The 18,645-nt window shown below is 41.0% G+C and overlaps 1 protein-coding gene across 2 annotated transcripts in view; it reads left to right on the top strand.

Annotated features, from left to right (window-relative positions):
* Positions 1-18,645, top strand: part of LOC115112038 (USP6 N-terminal-like protein) — a 42,076-nt gene that overhangs the window by 13,493 nt on the left and 9,938 nt on the right. For both annotated transcript variants that reach the window (XM_029638697.2, XM_029638696.2), the window contains exons 3-7: positions 8,033-8,118; positions 8,199-8,238; positions 8,919-8,999; positions 9,234-9,341; positions 16,130-16,239. In XM_029638697.2, coding sequence (XP_029494557.1) covers positions 8,033-8,118; positions 8,199-8,238; positions 8,919-8,999; positions 9,234-9,341; positions 16,130-16,239 — 425 coding nt within the window. The remainder of the gene's footprint in view (positions 1-8,032; positions 8,119-8,198; positions 8,239-8,918; positions 9,000-9,233; positions 9,342-16,129; positions 16,240-18,645) is intronic.

The following is an 18,645-nucleotide window of genomic DNA, read 5'->3' as shown; positions in this document are numbered from 1 at the left end:
ATGGAATTAATCGAACAAAAGGACTATTTGTGAAGTTTATGGGACATACTCGGAGTGACAACAAAAGTAGCTCGTCAAAGGTGAGGCATGAATTATATTTTTATTTCTGCGTTTTGTGTCCTGCCTGCAGGGTTGATATATGCTTTTCTCTCTTTGTTTACGGAGGTGCTATCCTCAGATAATAGCATATTTTGCTTTCGCCGAAAAGCCTTTTTGAAATCTGACATGTTGGCTGGATTCACAACGAGTCTAGCTTTAATTTGCTATCTTGCATGTGTGATTTAATGAAAGTTAGATTTTTATAGTAATTTATTTGAATTTGGCGCTCTGCATTTTCCCTGGCTTTTGGCCAGGTGGGATGCTAGCATCCCAAATATCCCAGAAAAGTAAAATCTTCAAGTAAAATACATAATTGTAATGTACTTTTCATTTTATTTTTCTGCTTGGCTTTCAAAATAGCATCAGACCAAACACTACTCACTCAGTTGGATGGTGTCCTTAGGTCTCTGCTGTTTGTTTGCTAGAGCCGTATAGCTTGGATAAAGGAAACATGGGTAGCAGTAATCTCTCCAGTTAATTTTGGCCAAAATTAGGTTGTAGGTTTGGAGTTTTCATCTGGAGTGAAGGCCTTGCTGTGGAGGGTAGCATCCTGCATATTTCCTGCTGAAAAATCCAAGTTTATCTAACTCCAACTCTATCTTTTTCTAAAAAACATGTTAAAAAATGTGAGAGTTCACATGCAGCTCTCTCACCTTCAGTTTATTTTGACTGCAGTGTTTGACGTGACTGTAAGTCAGCCGTAGTTGGCTAGCTAGCTAGTAAGGGATAAGAACGTTGACAGCCAGTATGGAAATAGAACATTTAGAATGAACGACTAGGTCGCGTCCATAGATACAAAACAAAAAGACTTAACGACTGGGTCGCATCTCTGGAAACCAAACCAAACCGATAGAACGAACGACAAGCCAGTTTGGGTAGCTAGATTTGTGTCGGGACTATATCTTGTGGAAGGATAAAATAGTATGAATAAATTAATCAAAATAACATTTTTAATGAAAATATGTAAATCATTATTTTAATATGTTGGTACTGCCCTCAAATCGGGTGTTTGGTGGATATATTGGCACGGTTTGGCATACCCATGCTCATTTATCCCCCAATCACCAGCTTCTCGGGCAGAATCACTTACAGTAAGTGTTCATTTTTAAATTTCTTTTTTATAATGTTTTTTTTTCAGACACAGATAAAACAACAGTAGGGCAATAAATGACAATAAAGACAATTTATTCTTACACATTCTTGTACATTTAGCCATGTGTTAATACATATACTGTATAAAATATACTGTGTATGCATTCTTGAATTATGTACATGTCATATGGTCTTGGTATTTACATTCTTTCAAGTGTACTAGAACGATAAACAAAGAATGACAGAAAACAACTAAACAAAAAGCAAAAAAAGCAAAAGGAGTGGCTTAACTGGAGAATGTGTTTGAGCTCATGACATTAGGTTAGAGATAATGATTGAACTCATGACATTAGTGAACATTAATTTGTATTTGTATTTATTATTTAGACGCTGCCAAGGCAGCAGCTACTGCACCTGGGGTCCAAACACATTGAGGCACTTACATCACACATAAAACAAAAGATAAAACGGTACATCATACAATATTATTACACCACTACATAGCTACAGTAAAATACAAAATGTATAATACCACCATACAACAATATTACAAAGTGTGTGTATGCTAACGTTGGTGTATATCCGTGTCTGTACCTGTGTGTGTCTCTTCACAGTACCTGCTGTTCCATAAGGTTTATTTTATCTGGGTTTAAAAAACAAATCTGATTCTCATCTACTGCTTGCATCATTTACCTGATGCGGGATAGAGTTCTATTTAGTCATGGCTCTGTGTAGCACTGTGCGCCTCCCATAGTCTGTTCTGGACTTGGGGATTGTAAAGAGAACTCTGGTGGCATGGCTTGTGGGGTATGCATGGGTGTCCGAGCTGTGTGCTAGTATTCCATGTGCGACAAAACTCGGGCCTGTAGGACCTGCCTTATTGATAGTGTTGTTAAGAAGGCAGGGCAGCGCTTTATTATGGATATACTTCTCCCCATCTTAGCTACTGTTGTATCAACGTGTTTTGACCAGGACAGTTTACGATTCATGGTTACTCCAAGCAGTTTAGTCACCTCAACTTTACTAAAACAATGCTTTCAGTTTTTGAAATATTTAGGACTAACTTATTCCTTGCCACACATTCTGGAACTAACTGCAACGCTTTGTTAAAATAAAATACAGATTTAGTTTACAAAAGTTTACCAATGGGTTGATTGGTTGGCTGTTTGAGCCAGTAAAGTGGGCTTTACTATTCTTGGGTAGCGGAATTACTTTTGCTTCCCTCCAGCCCTGAGGGCACACACTTTCTAGTAGCCTTAGATTGAAGATAGGACAAATAGGAGTGGCAATATTGTCTGCTATTATCCATCCAAGTTGTCAGACCCCAGTGGCTTGTCATTGTTGATAAGCAAAACAATTATTGTTTTGCTTCTTCCTCACTCACTTTACGGAAAAAAATGACAATGCTTATCTTTCAGAATTTGGTCAGTTACACTTGGATGTGTAGTGTCAGCGTTTATTGCAGGTATGTCATGCCTAAGTTTGTTAATATTGCCTATGAAAAATATCATTAAAGTAGTTGGCAATATCAGTTGGTTTTGTGACGAATTAGTAATCTGATTCAATGAATGATGGAGTTGTTGGCCTTTTTGCCCCAAATTTTATTTAACCTCTTGCGATGAGCAATCCCGTATCCGGGAGCATAATCATAGCCTCAAATGCATTAGCATAACGCAGCGGACATAAATACCCCTAGAAACTTTTCCTATTCATGAAAATCGCAAATGAAATGAAATAAATATATTCAAACACAAGCTTAGCCTTTTGTTAAATCATCTCAGATTTTCAAAATATGCGTTACAGCCAACGCTAGACAAGCATTTGTGTAAGTTTATCATGGCATAATGCTATGCTAGCTCTGCTGGCAGCAGGCAACATTTTCACGAAATTAAGAAAAGCAACCAAATCAAATAATTTACCTTTGAAGAACATCGGATGCTTTCACTCAGGAGACTCCCAGTTAGATAGCAAATGTTCATTTTTTCCAAAAATATTATTTTTGTAATTGCTTGGCTGAGAAATCGACCCGGAAAATGCTGCAACTATAACGCCAAACTTTTTTCAAAATTTGCTCCATAATATCGGCAGAAACACGGCAAACGTTGTTTAGGATCCATCCTCAAGGTGTTTTTAACATATATATTCGATAGTATATCCGTCGAGGCAATTGGTTTCTCATAAGAAGCGATTGGAAAAATGGCTACCTCAGTATTTTACGCGAGATTTTCTGCGGGAGACACCATGTGACCACATGCTATATATGGTCCCTTACGGCCATTCTTCTATGGAAATGCCTAAAAAGACGTCACAATGCTGTAGACAGCTTGGGGAATACGTGGAAAATGTAAGCTCATTCGTAGCTCATTCACAGCCATATAACGAGGGGGGGGGCTTGCAAGCCAAAGAACACCATCCCAACCGTGAAGCACGGGGATGGCAGCATCATGTTGTGGGGGTGCTTTGCTGCAGGAGGTGCACTTTGCGCTCTTCACAAAATAGATGGCTTCATGAGGGGGGAAAATGATGTGGATATATTGAAGCAACATCTCAAGACATCAGTCAAAGTTAAACATAGTTCCTAAATGGGTCTTCCAAATGGACAATGACCCCAAGCATACTTCCAATGGCTTAAGGACAACAAAGTCAAGGTATTGGAGTGGCCATCGCAAAGCCCTGACATAAATCCCATAGACAATTTGTGGGCAGAACTGAAAAAGCATGTGCGAGCAAGCTGGCCTACAAACCTGACTCAGTTACACCAGCTTTATCAGGAGGAATGTGCCAAAATTCACCCAACTTATTGTGGGAAGCTTGTGGAACGTTTGACCCAAGATAAACAATTTAAAGGCAATGCTGCCAAATACTAATTGAGTGTATGTAAACTTCTTACCCACTGGGAATGTGATGAAAGAAAAAGCTGGAATAAATCATTCTCTACTATTATTCAGACATTTCACATTCTTAAAATAAAGTGGTGATCCTAACTGACCTAAGACAGGGAATGTTTACTAGGATTAAATGTCAGGAATTGTGAAAAACGGACTTTAAATATATTTGCCTAAGGTACAGTATATGTAAACTTCTGTCTTCAACTGTATCTCTACAAAAACCCGTTTTACTTGACCATATGCCCAGACTACCTGCAGGAAGCTAGAGTGGAAAGCATCTCTTTACAGAAACACTGAATTAAACTGAACAGAAATATCCTACTATTTGTTAAGTATTGACTGCTAACTATTAATATCAAACAAATCAGGTAAATATGTAATTGTTCTCTCACAGGCTACGTATAATACCAGTCAAAGGTTTGGACACACCTACACATTCAAGGGTTTTTCTTTATTTTTGCTATATCCTACATTGTAGACATCAGAACAAGACATCAGAACTATGAAATAACACATATGGAATCATGTAGTAACCAAAAAGGTCCAAATATAAACAGTGGTTGGAACCAAAAATCTCAAATTTGACTCATCACACCAAATCAAATCAAATCAAATTTATTTATATAGCCCTTCGTACATCAGCTGATATGTCAAAGTGCTGTACAGAAACCCAGCCTAAAACCCCAAACAGCAAACAATGCTGGAGCTAGTAGGATGCTCCTGGATGACTTGGGGGATGTTCCTGTTCTCAATATTGCCAACCAGCCATGGAGATACGTCACTCGCCATGGAAGTCGAAAACAAATGACAGATTTCCACAGGTCTAATGTACATTGCTCATGTTTCTTGGCCCAAGCAAGTCTCTTCTTATTGTTAGTGTCCTTTAGTAGTGGTTTCTTTGCATCAGTTCGACCATGAAGGCCTGATTCACGCAGTCTCCTCTGAACAGTTGATGTGGAGATGTCTGTTACTTGAACTCTGTGAAGCATTTATTTGGGCTGAAAATTTTGAGGCTGGTAACTCTTATGAACTTATCGTCTGCAGCTGTGGTAACTCTGGGTCTTCCTTTCCTGTGACGGTCCTTATGAGAGCCAGTTTCATCATAGCACTTGATGGTTTTTGCGACTGCACTTGAAACTTAAACATTTCTCGAAATTGACTGACCATGTGTTTAAAGTAATGATGGACTGCCGCTTCTCTTTGCTTATTTGAGCTTTTCTTGCCATAATATAGACTTGGTTCTTTACCTAATAGGGCTATCTTCTGTATACCAACCCTACCTTGTCACAACACAACTGATTGTCTCAAAAGCATTAAGAAGGAAAGACACTTGTTACTTGAAATGCATTCCAGGTGACTACCTCATGAAGCTGGTTGAGAGAATGCCAAGAGTGTGCAAAGCTGTCATCAAGGCAAAGGGTGGCTACTTTGAAGAATCTAAAATAGAAAATATATTTAGATTTCCTTAATACTTTTTTTGTTACTACATGATTCCGTATGTGTTATTTAATTTTTTTGATGTCTTCACTATTATTCTACAAGGTAGAAAATAGTAAAAAATAAAGAAAAACCCTTGAATGAGTAGGTGTGTCCTAACTTTTGACTCTGTATGTTAAGGTGAGCTATTTTTAGCATTTTTCTGGGTTACTTGATTGTTTTTATTGCTTTATTGGGAAGCTTATCAGAAGTAGACATTGTATTTGAGCCATTAGTGTAGGGTGATCTGCACACAGTCGACTACCTACTTGGGCACAACGCCTCAGTGCTAACAGTATAACTCTGGTTCATAGCGACATGATTACTGTATTCAATATCTCTAGGATCAACAGAGACATTCAGGGCAGGGTGGCATAAAGTAAGTTACTTACATTGTGTCTGGCAACTCCCCTGGGATAATGTACATTTGCTGCAACATTTTGACAACTCGCCGACACAATCGTAGGGATTAATTGAGCTGGTATTGGGTCATTTATAAGTCATTGTCTCAATGCAGCCTTGAAATGTGTGGACAGAGTCCAAGAGCCAAGATGATTTGGATAGACTCCGTCATTCCTGTAGAGAATTATCTGTTTCCAGAAAGTGTCAAAGTTATTTTTAAAAGTGATTCGAACAGAGCTACTGCAATCTTTTAGCCAAGTGTGTAATGCCAGTAGCCTGCTGAAACTTTCACACCCGCGGCCCAACGATGGTACAGGACCTGAAATAATTGGCCGCTTTTTGGAATCTTTCAGTGCTAGAATCAGTTCTTTAAAATCCATTTTCAGAAATTCCAATCTAGCCCTCCTGATATCGTTTGACCCCACATGGACTACGACAGCATCAGCTCACAGCATCTGTCGTAGAACGGTCAGAAGCAGCCTTGTAATGTCCTGTACTTGTGCTCCAGGATAGCACAGGGATTTTGCCCTGGGAACCAAGGTGTTTCTTACAATAGAACTGTCGATGATGACAGCTGGTGCAATGGCTGAGTAAGTCCGTTCATTCTTTCGCCTCGAGTGGTTTCACAAACCCCTCGAGGACGGAAGGGTGGTGGGGCCCGATGGACCCGAGCCAGTTGTAGTATCCATCGTGGATGATGAATAGGCCGGAGTACCTCCGGATCTGATCTCGAACCACAATCCCCCAGGGAAGATCGTGCCGGAACCCTCTAGATCCAGGGCATTAAAGCTGTTTCTGGTCTGTGTCCGGTCCGGGCTTAATATCTCCAATGAGGCTCCCGTTACCAGAGGACGCTGTTTTCGACTTCCATGGCGAGTGACGTATCTCCATGGCTGGTTGGCAATATTGAGAACAGGAACATCCCCCAAGTCATCCAGGAGCATCCTACTAGCTCCATTCTCCAGGGAAGGGGGATACCTCTTCATATGAGGGATCCCTGCAGAGTACCGGCCAGTCGGCTGTGGAGAGCCGACACGGCAACAACACTTCCATCAGGCCAGAGCGGCGTCCTGCTACTGGGGTAAAGAGAGAAAAACTAAGCGGGTGTGGATTCCCCAGTAGCTTGTATAGATTCGATACTTTTTTGCCAAGAGTAGTCACTTTGATCTTGTAGTCCTCTACAAGCAAACAGTTGCTACATTGAAAGTCTGGGTGGTCCACATTGTCCCTTAACAAAGCAGCCGACTGGCCATTTTTCTGATTGTGTTGTTGATTGCAGAAAGAGTCAGGTATCCACCAGGCCACGGACATAGGTATGCTTGGAGGAATATTGGAAAGTCCATGCAGGTTCTCTGACCATGTGTCTCTCTCGCTCTCTCCCCCTCTCTCTCGTTCTCCCCCCCCCCCTCTCTCGCTTTCCACACATTCCTTCTCATCTCCCTTTCACTGTTTAATTATATCAATCTCCCCCTTTCCTCTCTTTGCTTTCTCTCCCCAAATGACTTCCACTAGGATCTATTTTTAGCCCTCTCACTTTCTCACACTCGACACCATTTGCAGTGTGCCCTCAGGGCATCATCGCTGAGACCGTTCATCTGTGATGGCATGGTTTGGTTTCTGTAGGCTGTATGTATCGACCCTCTCTCTCTTTGCCCGCAACCTGCTTTCTGATAGCTTTCTATGCTTTCTAATAGTTGGCCACATCTATGTAGTCCATTGACTAGTCCTGAAAGAAAATTGTCCTCCGCCCCTTGGGCAATATCTGCGCCACGATGTACATAAGGCAATGAGATTTTCTTTTATATTGGCCACGATTTAACACAGCATAGACAGACACAATGCATCCATTTGTGTCGTCTTTGAGACAGGCACAGCGATGTGATGCGTTTGTACTAAAATCAAGTGTATTGTCCTCTAGAGAACAGTGTGTGTTGTGTTTTTCCCAATGGGCTCAAATTCAAAGGCCCTAATGCCTGACTTGATTTAACCATTTTAAAGCAACAGGCCAACGTACTGCATGTTTTACCTGGGCTGTGTGCTGTTTCTGATGTGTCTGTGTCTGTGTGTTATTCCAGGGCAGACAGGAGGGGGTGGAGATTGACCCCTGGGAGGATGCAGATTACAGTATTTACAGAGTCACTGACCGTTTCGGGTTTCTGCAGTAAGTCAAACTGGGTTTCTGTGTACAGTATTGTACACATTACTTGAATCTTACTGTTGTTGTCCATTCTTTTTCCACAGTGACGAGGATCTGCCAGCCCCTAGTGCACATGAGGAGAAGGTAAGAAGTGAAAATGCAATATATGCATCGAAAGAGTCAAGAGACACACGACAGTTTCCGTTAAGTGGTGTACAGAATCTACTAACTAACCTTTCAAGTGTGACCTCTAACATATAGAGGTGTAATGTTCCAGGTACAGCTGTAGTGTGTGTGTGTCCGTGGAAATATGTCAATGCTTAGTGCGTGCTCGATGTGTATGTATTAGCCAATCCATGACCTTCCGCTAACTTAGTGAAACCCTGTAGCAGGGCCACATGCCCCAGGCATCCATCTAAGGTGAAGCCGATCCTTAGGAATCTCACACACTTCTGGAATGGGACCTATGCTTCCTCACACCTTAGAACCGGTCATGTGGCCGTGATTGATTCAATTAATACCACATTTAACCTTGGGCAGAACTTGATACGCTCTCCTCAATGTTACATGTCAATACAGTACAAACCAACACATGCCAGTCATGGCAGTGGGGGCAGGACACCAGGTTCTCACGTCAAGTGATCTTTTATATGATCCCATAAAGAGAGTTCATTCGGTTGTAGTTTTAGAAGAAACATTGTAAATACTGTGTTCTGTACTGTACTATACTCTTATGTGTAAATGCGTCTTGTTAATGTGTCTTCACTTTGCATACATAACATTTTGCCTAGTTTCAAATGTATTTTCGGGTTTCGCCCTGACAGAAAAAGAACCTGGAAATTGAACGGGTAGAAAAATGGCTGAAGATGGTGAAAAAATGGGATAAATACTGGAACAGTGACAGGGTGAGAATAACTCTCTCTCTCTCGCGCTCTCTCGCGCTCTCTCGCTCTCTCACGCTCTCTCTCGCTTACACAGACACACACCACACCCTTCACTTGTGTTTATAAATGTTTATATTAGTCTTAAATGCTCATTGAACATTTACACTTCTACCTCAACTCCTGCCATTTTGTTTTTCCCCATTCTCCCCCTGTCTAACCCCTGTCTCTCCTGTGTCTACTCTGCTCTCCTGTCAGATGGTAAAGCGTGTGTATAAGGGTCTCCCCCTGCAGCTGAGAGGCCAGGCCTGGGCCCTGATGCTGGATGTGGAGAAGTTGAAGAATGAGAACGAGGGGAAGTATGAGGTAAAAGAGTACCCAGTTTCTAACACGCGCACACACACACACACGCATTGTTGATTCATCAAGCATCTACTCTAAACAGTGTATAGGTGTACCCAGCATTTACCAACACACAGGGATTTGATACCATGCTCCAACCAGCACAATGCAGTCTAAAGCCAGTGGTCACTCAGGACCACTAAACCATGAAATCTCTGCTGTTATGATTGGAAGGTGACTGCTACTTCAGGTCTCAGAAAAAGTGATGTCATTGTGCAAGGCTCTGCTATCAGAAACCAGGTTCACTACATGGTTAGAGTCAATGAAAAACAACCTATTCAACAATACTGAATACCCGGCCAGAGATAAATACCCTGTGATTCGTATGGTAATGGTATGATACAGTAATGTCCCTGTCTTCCCCCTACATTTGTACAAAGTGGGATTCAAGTTTATTTTTTTATTTTTTTTTATTGTCAACAATCTACACAAAATTCTCTGTAATGTCAAAAAGTAGTAATGGAACATAAAACACTAATATATTTTAAATTAGATAAGTATTCAATACATGTTAGAATCACCTTTGGCAGTGATTAGAGCTGTGAGTCTCTGTACAACTTTCTTCAAGCGCTGTCAGGTTTGTTGTTGATCATTGGTGTTCAGCTATTTATGTCTTGCCATAGATTTTCAAGCCGATTTAAGTCAAAACTGTAACTAGGCCATTCAGGAACATTCAATGTCGTATTGGTAAGTAACTGCAGTCTATATTTGGCGTTGCGTTTTAAGTTATTGTCCTTCTGAAAGGTGGATTTGTCTGCCAGTGTCTGTTGAAAAGCACACTGAACCAGGTTTTCCTCTAAGGCTTTGCCTGTGCTTAGCTCTATTCCGTTTATTTTTATCCAAAACAGAAAAATCCCTAGTCCTTTCCAATGACAAGCATACCCATAACATGATGCAGCCACCACCATGCTTGAAAATATGAAGTGGAACTCAGTGATGTGTTGTGTTGGATTGGCCCCAAACATAGTGGTTCTTAAAAATATATATATATATTTCACTTTTATTTAACCAGGTAGGCCACTTGAGGACAAGTTCTCATTTACAACTGCAACCTGACCAAGATAAAGCAAAGCAGTGTGAAAAAAACAACAGCACAGAGTTACACATGGGATAAACAAACATACAGTCAATAACACAATAGAAACATCTGTATACAGTGTGTGCACATTAAGTAAGGAGGTAAGGCAAACAATAGGCCATAGTGGCGAAGTTATTACAATTTAGCAATTAACACTGGAGTGATAGATGTGCAGATAAGGATGTGCAAGTAGAAATACAGGTGTGCAAAGAGCAGAAAAACTAAAGCAAATATGGGATGAGGTAGGTAGTTTGTTGGGTTGGCTATTTACAGATGGGCTGTGTACAGCTGCAGCAATCGGTAATGTAACGATTCTCGTCATCAATGAAAGGAGTGTACCAAAGGGCAGCGTGGTGAGTGTTCATGATATATATATATATTTTTTTAACAAATAGGAGAACGAAAGCGAACAGTTCTGTCAGGCAAACAAAACAGCTAGACAGAAAATAATCACCCACAAACACAGGTGGGAAAAAGGCTGCCTAGGTATGATTCCCAATCAGAGACAACGATAGACAGCTGCCTCTGATTGAGAACCACACCTGGCCAAAAACAAAGAAATAGAAAACATAGAAAACACAAAACATAGAATGCCCACCCCACATCACACCCTGACCTAACCAAATAGAGAAATAAAATGGCTCTCTAAGGTCAGGGCGTGACAGGTATGCTGCTCTGACAGCTGATGCTTAAAGTTAGAGGGAGATGTAAGTCTCCAACTTCAGTGATTATTGCAATTCGTTCCAGTCATTGGCAGCAGAGAACAGAAGGAAATGTGGCCAAAGGAGGTGTTGGCTTTGGGGATGACCAGTGAAATATACCTGTATATACCAAAATGCAGCGTGATGATGATTCATGATATTTTAATGAAGGAAAAAAACTATACATGAAGAAACTACAAAATAATGAAATGTGAAAACCGAACCAGCCCTATCTGGTGCAAACACAAAGACAGGAACAATCACCCACAAAACACTCAAAGAATATGGGTGCCTAAATATGGTTCCCAATCAGAGACAACGATAAACACCTGCCTCTGATTGAGAACCACTCCCGACAGCCATAGACTTTGCTAGATAACCCCACTAAGCCACACACCCAACACCCCACAAAACCCCAAGACAAAACACACCACAATAAACCCATGTCACACCCTGGCCTGACCAAATAAATGAAGACAAACGCAATATATTACGACCAGGGCGTGACAATACCTGCTGGAGCACGTGCTACGGGTGGTTGTTGCTATGGTGACCAGTGAGCTGAGATAAGGTGGAGCTTTACCTAGCAAAGACTTCAGACTGGAGATGCTTAATATGAGTCTGGAAGGAGAGTTTACAGTCTAGCCAGACACCTAGGAATTTATAGTTGTCCACATATTCTAAGTCAGAACCGTCCAGAGTAGTGATGCTAGTCGGGCGGGCAGGTGCGGGCAGCGATCGGTTGAAAAGCATGCATTTTACTAGCATTTAAGAGCAGTTGAAGGCCACGGAAGGAATGTTGTATGGCATTGAAGCTCGTTTGGAGATTTCTTAACACAGTGTCCAAAGAAGGGCCAGATATATACAGAATTGTGTCATCTGCGTAGAGGTGGATCAAAGAATCACCCGCAGCAAGAGCGACGTCATTGATATATACAGAGAAAAGAGTCAGCCCGAGAATTTAACCCTGTGGCTCCCCTATAGAGGCTGCCAGAGGTCCGGACAACAGACACTCCGATTTGACACACTGAACTCTGAGAAGTAGTTAATGAACCAGGCGAGGCAGTCATTTGAGAAACCAAGGCTGTTGAGTCTGCCGATAGATTACTGTGATTGACAGAGTCGAAAACCTTGGCCAGGTCGATGGAGACGGCTGCATAGTACTGTCTTTCATCGATGGCGTTTATGATATTGTTTAGGAACTTGAGCTTGGCTGAGGTGCATCCATGCATGTCCAGCTCGGAAACCGGATTGCATAGAGGAGAAGGTACGGTTGGATTTGAAATGGTCAGTGATCTGTTTGTTCACTTGGCTTTCAAAGACTTTAGAAATGCAGGGCAGGATGGATTTAGGTCTGTAACAGTTTGGGTCTAGAGTGTCTCCCCTTTTGAACAGGGGGATGACCGCGGCCGCTTTCCAGTCTTTAGGGATCTCAGACGATACGAAAAAGAGGTTGAACAGACTAGTAATAGGTGTTGCAACAATGGCGGTGGATAATTTTAAGAAGAGATGGTTCAGATTGTCTATCCCAGCTGATTTGTAGGGATCCATATTTTGCAGCTCTATCGGAACATCAGCTGTCTGGATATGGATTTGGATTTTCTTTCTAGTTGCGTCATACTGCAGCACACTTTGCGGGCTGCAGAATTCTACACGTTATTGAATTGTCAGCCATTGTTACCATTAATGCTAGTTAGTGCTAGTTTGACCACTAGAGTGCATCTTTGAGAAGCATTTGATAGCCTTCAATATTGGCTGTACGAGAGACTTTAAAACCTTTTTTTGCAAGAACATAGTGAATGGGATGGATTTTAAGAAATGTAGCTTAATTAATTTGATTAATATTATGGTGTTTCTATTCCAAGAAAAACAAAAAATCTCATTGCGATTTTTTATCAAGACCAGTCCCTATGCTTTTCTCAGAGCAGCGGGAAACTGTGCTGAAATAGTTAACCACAGCAAGTAGGCTATTGCTTCAAATCTTATTGCTTCTAACCTCAATATGCTTTTTAAATAAATAAGACCTACACCACTTTTAACAGCACATTACTCAACACTAGTGAGACTCATGTCGCCTACAGTAGGGCTACAGTATAATTAGATTTAGAGAATTGGAGGATTCTAAATTAATATCTATGGGGCATTTTTCATTAGGGCAAATCTGATCTGTGAGAATATCTAAGGGGCTTTTATATCATTCTAAATGAATCAATAATAATAATAATCGCTTTCTATATATATATATTTTGGAGATTTATTTTTCAACTAACCTAAAGTGAGCGAGAAAAAGGCCATTCTTGAACATGGGGTGAGACATTCTTACTAATTTGTAAATAAAGCCAGTTTGTTATTTAGAATGATTTATTTCTGTTTTAAGAGGGAGAGAAACCAAAAGCCCATCATCGCCTCATGGGTCTCCCGGTTGCGGCCGATACGGGTATCGAACCAGCATCCGTAGCGGTCCACTCGGGAGGCCCCATCCACACAGTTTTTAATGCTGATCAATTGCCTTGTACAAAGTATCAAAATACAGAGAGGAGTTGGCAAGAGTCTATTATCCTGCTAACAGCCCATAATGGGCTATTATAATACATGGTGTCCGGGTCAGGATAACCAAAACATTTCTTTATTAAATATGATCAGAAAGAATGTTGGTACTTAATTATATTGATCCAAAGCCATGAATGAGTGACTCGCTCAGCTTTATGTAGGTGCTGAGGTTATATGTGTTACGTTCTGACCTTAGTTCTTTTGTTATATCTTTGTTTTAGTATGGTCAGGGCGTGAGTTGGGTGGGTTGTCTAGGTTTGTTTTTCTATGTGTTGGTATTTCTGTGTTTGGCCTGGTATGGTTCTCAATGAGAGGCAGCTGTCAACCGTTGTCCCTGATTGAGAACCATACTGAGGCAGCCTGTTTTCACTCTTGATTTGTGGGTAATTATTTTTCCGTTTCAGTGTTTGCACCATTTGGGACTGTTTCGGTTTTCATTTTGATTCTCTTGTTCTTTTGTATTTTGTATTAATTTTCCATTAAATCACATTATGGATACATACCACGCTGCATTTTGGTCCTCCGATCCTTCCTACTAGTCCTCCTCAGAGGAGGAAGAAGAAACCCGTTACAATATGACTGAGCCATCAACTTGATTATTTAGCAGACATCACATATCCAGTCAACACATATATCTTAAGAATATCATGGAATACAATTGAACATTTTCGTTTGTCTAGAATAAAAACCTTTGTGTAACAAAAGTTTTAGCAAGTAATACTGACGAGTAGAAATACAAAAAAAGGTGTATTTTTCAGGATGTGCGCATGCAGGACAGAGGAATAGAAATTCTTACACTATTGTTCTAAATTCAATCACCTTTATCCTCATCATTCAGTGAATTGAAATTAAATTTTGAAGTCGTGCACAATTATCAGTTCCTATTTGGTTTATGTCGCCCATTCATTGTCAGGTAGAGACACATTAGCGCCGTGGCACCCAAAAGCGTAATCAGTGCTCTAACTCCCCCTTGCTGTGGTCTGGAGCAATGAAGCAGAGACACAAGGTGACGTACTAAACCACAAATTACCTTTAAGTCCCGGAGCATAATCTCAAAACCTTTAGTTGAGCAACCACTTTAATGCTTTGTATTCAGAACAAAAACTTAATTTCTTTGCCATATTCTTTGCAGTATTACTTTAGTTCCTTATTGCAAACAGAATGCATGTTTTGGTATGTTTTTATTCTCTACAGGCTTCCTTCTTTTCACTCTGTCATTTAGGTTGGTATTGTGCAGTAACTACAATGTTGGTTATCTATCCTCAGTTTTCTCCTATCATAGCCATTTAACTCTGTAACTGGTTTAAAATCACTATTGGCCCCATGGTGAAATCCCTGAGCGGTTTCCTTCCTCTCCGTCAACTAAGTTAAAAGGGACGCCTGTATCTTTGTAGTGACTGGGTGTATTGATACACCATACTGTACATAGTGTAATTAATCATTTCAACATGCTCAAAGGGATATTCAATGTCTGCTTCTTTTTGTTTTACCCATCTACCAGTAGGTCACTTTCTTTGCGAGGCATTGGAAAACATCTCTGGTGTTTGTAGTTGAATTTGTGTTTGACTATTAGTCATGAAAACAATCATGTTAAACACAACTATTGCATACAGAGTTAGTCCATGCATCTTGTTATCTGACTTTTTAAGCACATTTTTACTCCCGGAGTAATTTAGGCTTCACAAAGGGGTTGAATACTTATTGACTCAAGACATTTTCAGCTTTTAATTTTTTTTTTTTTATACATTTCTGAAATCATAATTCCACTTTGACATTATGGGGTATTGTGTGCAGATCAGTGACACAAAATAAAACTGTAATCCCTTTTTAACTTCAGGCTGTAACACAGCAAAATGTGCAAAAAGTCAAGGCACTAAGACATACAGTACGTGAACATACGTGTGTTCTGATCTTCCCCCACATATTGCAGCCAGAAGCCAGAGTGCTGAACACAAAATTATTGTCATGTTATACACCAAGACCATTTCATGTTTATAGCACCATTACTTTTCACAACTACCCCAACTCCCACCCACCCGTCGCTACATTCAGCAATATTAATAATAGTGACATTGTTTTTGATTGTTTGTTGGTTGCGGCTCCAAAAAGAGAGAGGATTTATGTTACTGTACGTGAGATGAAAACAGGCAGATGGTGTTGACATGGAGTTACAACGATCACACACACATCACACAATAACAGAGGTTTACCGACAGGGGATTATGGCTTTTGATATTAAGTCAATATAAAAAGATGTTGCCTAAATACTATAGAATCTATGATTTTGAAAAAAGATATATATTCTAGATTTTTTTTTAGCATTGATCATGTGTACTGTTGCCGTTCATTTCTTTCTAATAAGCTTTTGAAGTGTGCAAGGGATTTAGAAAATGTATATATTGTTTTAATTACATTTTTTTCAGAGGATGAAGGAACAGGCCAGAATGTTCTCCCAGGAAATCAAACAGATCGATCTGGACGTGAACAGGACGTTTAGAAACCACATCATGTTCATGGATCGATTCGGATTCAAGTAAGTCAGCAGCCGTATATTCTACGGTAAGGTCGGGTGTTCGTGTATGTCTTAGTGCTGATCTAGGATCAGATCCCCCAGTCTATTATATATTAGAGTGGCTGCGGTTTTGGATTTTCTGGAACCCGTGTTGCTATTGCTAGGTAGATGTTTACGTAGCTGCTGCCTGCTCTGCTGCCTGTTCTGCCGCATGCTCTGCCGCCTGCTCTGCTGCCTGTTCTGCCGCCTGCTCTGCTGCCTGCTCTGCCGCCTGTTCTGCCGCCTGTTCTGCCGCCTGTTCTGCCGCCTGCTCTGCCGCCTGTTCTGCCGCCTACTCTGCCGCCTGCTCTGCCGCCTGCTCTGCCGCCTGTTCTGCCGCCTGCTCTGCTGCCTGTTCTGCTGCCTGCTCTGCTGCCTGTTCTGCTGCCTGTTCTGCTGCCTGCTCTGCTGCCTGTTCTGCTGCCTGCTCTGCTGCCTGTTCTGCTGCCTGTTCTGCTGCCTGCTCTGCCGCCTGCTGTGCTGCCTTCGTAGCTCCGCTGCTGCTTTCCCCTCATTTACATGGAGGGTGAAACTTCATGTTGTACACAAAAGACATGATCGAGACGTTCGTAAAAACTGTGTTGTCTGTTGTAACAGTATTACAAACATAAGCACAGCACAAAAGCAGTCTATTTCATGTTATTAGGCAAGTACACCACGTGTCCAAAAGTATGTGGACACCTGCTCGTCGAACATCTCATTCCGAAAGCATGGGCATTTATATGGAGTTGGTCACCCCGTTGATGCTATAACAGCCTTCACTCTTCTGGGAAGGCTTTCCACTCAGCCACAAAAGCATTAGTTGGCACTATGCATTGGGGCGGGTAGCGTTCTTCATCCGTTGGACTGCCAGATGGTGAAACGTGATTCATCACTCCAGAGAACGCGTTTCCACTGCTCCAGAGTCCAATGGTGGGTAGCTTTACACCACTCCAGCCAACGCTTGGCATTGCGCATGGTGATCTTAGGCTTGTGTGCGGATGCTCGGCCATGGAAACCCATTTCATGAAGCTCCCGACGAACAGTTGTTATGCTGACATTGCTTCCAGGGGCAATTTGGAACTCAGTTGTGAGTGCTGCAACCGAGGACAGACTATTTTTACGCGCTATGCTTTTCAGCACTCGGCAGTCCCATTCTGTGAGCTTGTGTAGCCTACCACTTCGCAGCTGAGCCGTTGTTGCTCCTAGACATTTCCACTTTACAATAACAGCACTTCTAGTTGAGCAGGGCAGCTCCAGCAGGGCAGAAATGTGATGAACTGACTTGTTGGACAGGTGGCATGCTGTGACGGTGCCACGTTGAAAGTCACTGAGTTCATCTGTAAGGTCATTCTACTGCCAATGTTTGTCTATTGAGATTGCATGGCAGTGTGTTCGATTTTATACACCTATCAGCAACGGGTGTGGCTGAAAAAGCCAAATCCACTCATTTGAAGGGGTGTCCACATACTTTGGATACATAATGTGTATATATAACACAAGCAAGACAGGCAGTCAAAACAGCGATTATTTTCTCATCATTGCAAGCATTGGCTAGTTTTTTTCCATCAACTCTCACTACGATTAGTAGGCAGTCTAAAGCAGTAGTTAAGTGCAATACCATTGGAAATTAATGTTGAAAGTTACATTTATATTCCTAAATCTTGATAAAAAAAGGATGTGTAATCCCCCCCAATCCGATGTGGTCAAAACTTCACCTTGTGTAATAAAGTAAACTTTTTTTGTTTTGTATTATTTAGCTAAATAATACAAAACACGAAAGGGATTAATAGTCTCAATTGCTTTACTGACGATAATGCAATATTAAACTGAATCAGATGTTCAGATCTACAAATGTTTGACATTTAACATTAGTTACAGAGGGTACTCGTTGAAAGTCCAGCATAGATGATGACGCAATTTACTTTCAAAGGTCAAAGGTAATGCAGTTGCATGGGAGTGCGCAGTGCTTCTCAAATGTAAAATGTATGCGTTCTCCACACTCTTGTCCTAATAAGAACGTACTTAAGAGAATGCCCTTGGAGTATGCATATCGAGAAACACCCACAGACACGCAGTCTAATTAGCAAGTTATTTTTTCATCATCATTCCTGAACAAATCAAATAAAAGGTTATTTGTCACGTGCTTTGCAAACAACAGGTGTAGACTAACAGTGAAATTCTTAATTACGGGCCCTTCCCAACAATGTAGAGAGAAAGATTTTTTTTTTTATAGAAATACATTTTAACACAAGGAATAAATACACAACTTATTAGTAAAAAGACAGCTACAAAAAATATAGATGAAAATTGTCTTGGTAAATAGTAAGGTCTGCAGAGATATTTTAAACTCAGGCGAGCAAAAACTCAGGACCTCCTTAACATTAGAGATCATGCACCAGCTGTTGT

This window comes from Oncorhynchus nerka, linkage group LG27 (assembly GCF_034236695.1).
Source record: "Oncorhynchus nerka isolate Pitt River linkage group LG27, Oner_Uvic_2.0, whole genome shotgun sequence".
NCBI lineage: Eukaryota > Metazoa > Chordata > Actinopteri > Salmoniformes > Salmonidae > Oncorhynchus > Oncorhynchus nerka.
The sequence above is the reverse complement of the archived record's forward strand: the minus strand, read 5'-3'. Positions and strand labels throughout refer to the sequence as shown.